The 6,000-nt window shown below is 58.6% G+C and overlaps 1 protein-coding gene across 3 annotated transcripts in view; it reads left to right on the plus strand.

Annotated features, from left to right (window-relative positions):
* The window catches only part of MAPK4 (mitogen-activated protein kinase 4), a 121,404-nt gene extending 116,042 nt beyond the window's left edge, over positions 1–5,362 (plus strand). For all 3 annotated transcript variants that reach the window (XM_059707320.1, XM_059707321.1, XM_059707322.1), the window contains exons 5-6: positions 2,911–3,112; positions 4,597–5,362. In XM_059707320.1, coding sequence (XP_059563303.1) covers positions 2,911–3,112; positions 4,597–5,299 — 905 coding nt within the window. In that variant the 3' untranslated portion in view covers positions 5,300–5,362. The remainder of the gene's footprint in view (positions 1–2,910; positions 3,113–4,596) is intronic.
* The last annotated feature ends 638 nt before the right edge of the window (positions 5,363–6,000 follow it).

Consider the following 6,000-nt stretch of genomic DNA (forward strand, 5'->3'; position numbering starts at 1 on the left):
TCTACAGCCGATTGTGAGAGAGACCAAAATTCTTCAGGCTCAAGTCAGATTTAATTCTTACTTAAGAAAAAAGAAATTAAGAAGTTTATTTCTCACCCTGGCCAGTGTTGCTAAGTGGTCAGAGCATCCGTCCATGGACTGAAGGGTCATGGGATTGATTCCCAGTCGAGGGCAGGTGCCTGTGTTGCAGGTTCATCTCTCAGCCCCGGTCAGGGCATGTGCAGGAGGCAACCAATCAATGTGTCTCTCTCAAGTTGATGTTTCTCACTCTCTCTCTCTCTTTCACTCTCTCTCTAAAAAATCAATAGAAAAAATATCCACAGGTGAGGAGTAACACAAAAGAAGTTTATTTCTCTCCTATATAATAATCCAAAACCAGGCAATCCAAGGCCAACATGGTGGACCTGCTCTGCAGCTGTCCAGGGGCCCAAAGTCCTTCTGTCTTGTTCTGCAGAGACGTTTGCAGGAGGTTTTCATGGGTCAGGCCTGGACATGGGGTACACACATCACTTCGACCCCCATTCCACGGCCTCCGTCACAGCCACATCTAACCAGAGGGACAACTGGGAGACGGGCCAGTGTGAGGCAGGTAGAGAGGGGCTTACAGGGGCATGACTGCCGCCTTGAAGTGTGAGAGGGGCAGGTGTGGAGAAGAGAGAACAGCTGAGGTGAAGGGACCACAGAGGGCAGAGCTAGGCTCAGGCGTGGAGGGTAAAGGGACAGATGTAGGTTGGACAGAGAAAGGGTTTTTTAATGTTAGGGCTTCCCAGGAGTGTCTGGGCACCGGTTAGAGGACATGGAGAGGAAAGAGGAGACGCTTACTAGTCAGTGGAGTGGCCTTCGGATAGGCACTGCCCGACTTCAGGGTTCGCTGGGTCTTTCTTAGTAACGACGACAATGGTGATGATGCCTTAAAGCTTTAACTCTGCGTTTCCGTGTCAAAAGGTCCAGTGTCATAGGGTGGGGCTGAGGGAGGGTCAGAGGCCCACCGAAGGGAAGGCTTGCCCAGCCTGGGGCCCAGTGGCACTGCCCGACCCTTCCCAGTCCTGGGCACCTGGAAGGCCGATCCTCTTTCAGGTCTGCAGCCCTGGCCCAGAAGCAGCCCCTGGGCCCCAGAGCATTTGGGGGTAACCAGAGTGGCTGCTGCTTCACTGGTCTGTGTCTAAGATTACAGAGCAGCACTGAGCTCTCCTGGGAGGCCAGCGACCCTCCATTTCCTGAATCACTGATGAATCTCCCTGCAAGGAGCTCCAGGGCTGCGGGAGGGGCAGGGTAGCGGGGCGGCTGAGGCCCCACGGGAGCCCCTCCAAGGGGACAGCGGCCTGGGCCTTGAGCTCAGCTGTCTCCTCCCTCTGCACTTGGGCTGTCCCATCATTAGCCAGGTCAGGATTCCAGCGGGGCCTCCAGCCCTGAGAAGTAATGCCCACCGCACCCCCAAAGCTTGACCTTGCCCAGATAATGCAGCACCGAGCTCACGGGACAATGGGGACCCCTACCTACTTAGGAAACAGCGTCAGTGCCTGTACCCGGAGCCCATGTCCAGCAGTGCGCACCCAGAACGCCGAGACCCTAACATACTGTCCTGCCGGTTGGCAAATGACTACTGACTGCTCAAGGCTTCCGCGTGTCCCTCCCCATCCCAGGTTCCAGATGCCAGGACCTCCCCTTGGTCCAGCCACTAAACGGTTTCTGCCTGGCACGGCGGGGTCTTCAGCCTGGTGGTGAAATATCCTGGTGTTCACAGCCCTCCCCCATCCGACCACACCTTCCTCACTGTCCCTCCCCCTCCCATCCCTCTTACACAGAGCCAGCTTCTCACCCTCGCCTCGTCAGCCCCACATTCATTTTCTCCCCCATCTTCGAGTTTCAATTCCACAGACAGGGACCGAGTGCCTCCTCACAGCCCTTTTGGAGCAGAGCACAGGCAATCCTCATGGTTCACGGGTTCCGTCTGTATTTGCCGATGTGCCTGCCCGCTGATATTTATTTTCAATCCCCCAAATCAATTCCCATCGCGCTTCCACTGCTATTCGCTGACATGTGCAGAGCAGAACAGCCAAAAACCTGAGTAGCCCCACATGCACGTGCCCAGCGGAGGTCCACGGAGGCCACGCCTGGGTCTGGTGCAGCCCTCACTCTACAAACAGGCATCCTTTCTGGGGCCTATGCCATGCCACCTGCGGGCATGTTAGGACTTCTGAAAATACATGCAGATTTTTATTGATTTCAGAGAGGACGATCCAGCCTACCTTTATGTGTTAGACATCTCCGGGCACATCTGGTGGGAGGCGCTCTGGATGTCAACTAGCAGCTCTGGCCCATCAGGCCCTGTCCTACTCGCCTCACCTCCGCGACCTTCCTCTCAGGGGCTCCCCAGCCGCCCCAGCAGCACTCAACCCAACACGGGGAGCAGGTGTAGAGAGACCGCAGCGCCCCTAAGTGAAGCCCCTTGCAGGCCCCACGCTGTCTCCTAGGGGACTCCCCCCAGTGGACATGAGCCCCAGGTGCCCACAGGGGAACTTGCTCATAGATACATCCTCTACTGGCTTCTTACCTCCGCCCCTCCCAGTGCACTTTGGGGATCACTGTCAGGTCACGACTTACCCCTCAATCCTTGTCTCTGGAGAAATCAGCCAGAGGCAGAGTTCTAGCCCTGGATCTTCTGTCACCAGCCATGACCTTGAGCATGTCCCTTTCCCCCTTGGGGCCTCTCTTACTTAGATTTGTGGGTCAAAAAGCAGCATCAGCCCCGAATTTGTCGCTGGATTGTGGTGAGGATCATGAGAAAGAAAATGACTAAACACCTTTTTACAAACGGAAAAGTACACAGGATTGTCGCCACACTGCGGGGCCTCCTTCTCAGGGTGGCAGCGGCAACCAGTGACCTTCCTGTCCGGCTCTGCTCCACAGCCATCGACTTTCTGGAGAAGATCCTGACCTTTAACCCCATGGATCGCCTCACAGCCGAGATGGGGCTGCAGCACCCCTACATGAGCCCGTACTCATGCCCCGAGGACGAGCCCACCTCCCAGCACCCCTTCCGCATTGAGGATGAGATTGACGACATCCTGCTGATGGCCGCCAGCCAGAGCCAGCTCTCCACCTGGGACAGGTGTGGTTCCAGACGTGTCCAGCCCTGGAGTTCAGAGCCCACTTTCCAGTCCTCCCATTGCTATTTGCCTCTGATTCTGTGTGACCTTTCCCTCTGTCTCCCTCTGTATAGCCCTGGGGCACCTTCCCCAACTTACCTGCCGGCCTTTCCCTCTCCCATCCCCTGGCACTCAGTATAGGAGCAGCCTGTCTTACATGTGGGCCAGGGCCCTTCCTTTGGCACCACCAGCTTTCCTTCCCGCCGCCCCCCCTGCCCCCAGCCTCATGTACCAGGCTCAGTGCAGTGTTCCGCTAGCACTGAAGGGTCCCTGCAGGAGCTGCCTTCTGGCGGGCTGGGAACTTGCCCTGGAAAAGCAAACTGCAGCCACGCAAGGCCAGAGAACAGTGTGGAATTTACCGCCACACAGCACGTCCCTGTGTTCACCTCCTTTGCACCTCTGCAGAGTGCCATGAGGCGGGCACCGTTATTGGCATTGCCCGTTGGCACGTGAGGAAGCTACAGCGCAGAGAGGGTAGAGATGGGCATCATGTCACACAGCTGGTATTTGGCCCACCTGGGGTTCTCCCCAATCTGCATTCCTGTCACACACTGCTAAGCATCACAGGACTCTCTCCTGCTAAACTGGGCCGGGGATCTGAGTCCTTCTCAGCAGTGGGCCCTGGCGTCACTACCAACGAATCAGAGTTGGATGGAAGTTCTTTTTTAAGGAAGACGCTTTTAAAAACAGGTACTTTAAGCAATCTCCATGTCGGTAAGGCATCTAGTGACCTCCTAGGTCCCTTCCTGGTCTGGTGGTCTTAGATCGCGCAGCTAAACGTGCGGGCATCGCCGTCTGCATTCCTGGGAGCGACAGCGGATGGCTGCTCAATCTAGTAACAAAGTCCAGGGCTTGGCAGCGAGTTGGGGGGGGGGGGGGTGTGACAGCAGCTACATAAGTAACAGAGGAGCGATTCCTCCTTTTCAGTCATGTGACAGTGCATGGGTTTCAGATGAGGGAGGCAGCAAGGGAAGGCCATGCCCCATCGCTAGTTTGGACAGGTTATTGGGTTGTCCACGTGGATGGTTGGTATCAAGCATTGCTAGCAAGTGGAGATTAAGGCAGACTCTCCTCTGTTGCCCCCCTGTGCGTGGCCAGCCCTTGACTGTGGTCCCTGCAGCCCCCCCCCCCCAAACTTCCCTCCCCCCCAGAATTTAGAAACTTACTGGAAAGTTAGTTCGTGAGGACAGGGATTGTGTTGTTTTGTTCGCGGCTGTGTCTGGTAACGCCTAGAGCAGGGCCCAGTACAGAGTCGGTACTCCGCAAATACGTGCAGGGTAGTGAATGGATACCAAGAATACCAGGGGTAAGAGAACAGCCCCTCACCCCAGCCCTGGAGCCTCGCCATTGCCTCGTCCCATCACCCTCCCTGCTTGCGGTGCGGTGGGGACCAGAGCCGGAGGGCTGGGCTGGGGACCCAATACCCGGTCCGTCTGCACCCTTGCAGGTTCCCCGTGAGCCTGTCATCCGACCTGGAGTGGCGGCCCGACCGGTGCCCCGACGCCAGCGAGGTGCAGCGGGACCCGCGCGCAGGCTCGGCGCCAGCGGAGGACGTGCAGGTGGACCCGCGCAAGGACTCGCAGAGCAGCTCCGAGCGCTTCCTGGAGCAGTCGCACTCGTCCATGGAGCGCTCCTGCGACTACAAGGTGGGGTCGCCGTCCTACCTGGACAAGCTGCTGTGGCGCGACAGCAAGCCGCACCACTACTCCGAGCCCAAGCTCATCCTGGACCTGTCGCACTGGAAGCAGGCGGCCGGCGCGCCCCCCGCCGCCTCCACCGCCTCCACTGCCGGGGCCGCGGACGCCGGGGCCCTGGACACCGGGGCGCGCCGCGAGGACGAGCCGGCCAGCCTCTTCCTGGAGATCGCGCAGTGGGTCCAGAGCACCCAGGGCGGCCAGGAGCCCGCCAGCCCGCCCCGCCAGGTGCCCGAGCGCCGCCTGTCCGCCTCCCCGCCCAGCCGCCCTGCCCCCGTGGACGGCGGCGCCAGCCCCCAGTTCGACCTGGACGTGTTCATCTCGCGCGCCCTGAGACTCTGCACCAAGCCCGAGGACCTGCCGGACAACACACTGGGCGACCTCAACGGCACGCGCATCCCCGAGTGCCCCGCCGATCTCCTGCAGACAGACACCTTCTCCAAAGAACGCTGGTGAGGCCGGAGGGGGGCGCTGCAGGCCCCTGCACCCCCGCGGGAGGCCACCCGGGAACGCGGGCCCCTCCGCCACCTGGGGGTTAGCAGGACACAGGAAGGATCCGAGGAGCGAGAGGAATGTCCATTTCTTAAACCGCCTTAATAACTAGCCTTTAACCTCTGGGAGCGGGTTTCAACAGGAGCCTAGTTTGGGGGTTGATCACCTTCCCAACGAAGAGGAGGCCCTTGCGTCTTGTAAGTGGAAGAAGCGAGTCTTAGGAAGCAGCCCGCAGGCCCCGCCGGGTGGGGAGAGGCCGCGGAATCTTGCAGGCTGGTGTAGACACCCACTGGCCCAGAGAGCCTCAACGGACAGACATGGAAAGACAGTGAGAACCAGAGAAGCAGCGTCCAGCCAGGGTCCGGGCAAGCCCCGAGTCCCCGCCTCCCGGCCCCAGGCCAGTGTCTGTCCACTACACAATGTCTTCCTCTGCTGGGGTCCCGCTGGCTTTTCAGTCAGAAAAGTTAGTCCAAGATGCACCTTCCCTGTCCATCACCATGTTCTTTTCTTCCGGGCTATGTGTCTCGTGTTCTGGAATAGGAAACTGAGCCAGTTTCTTTTCCCTAATCAAGCATATGATTCTGGTGCCTCAAATACATCACTTCTCCTTTGCCAGGCCCCTGTCTTTGCCTGGCTCCTGAATGATCTGAAATCCTTGTTTAGAT

The sequence above is a fragment of the Myotis daubentonii genome, chromosome 8, assembly GCF_963259705.1.
Source record: "Myotis daubentonii chromosome 8, mMyoDau2.1, whole genome shotgun sequence".
In the NCBI taxonomy this organism is placed as follows: Eukaryota; Metazoa; Chordata; class Mammalia; order Chiroptera; family Vespertilionidae; genus Myotis; species Myotis daubentonii.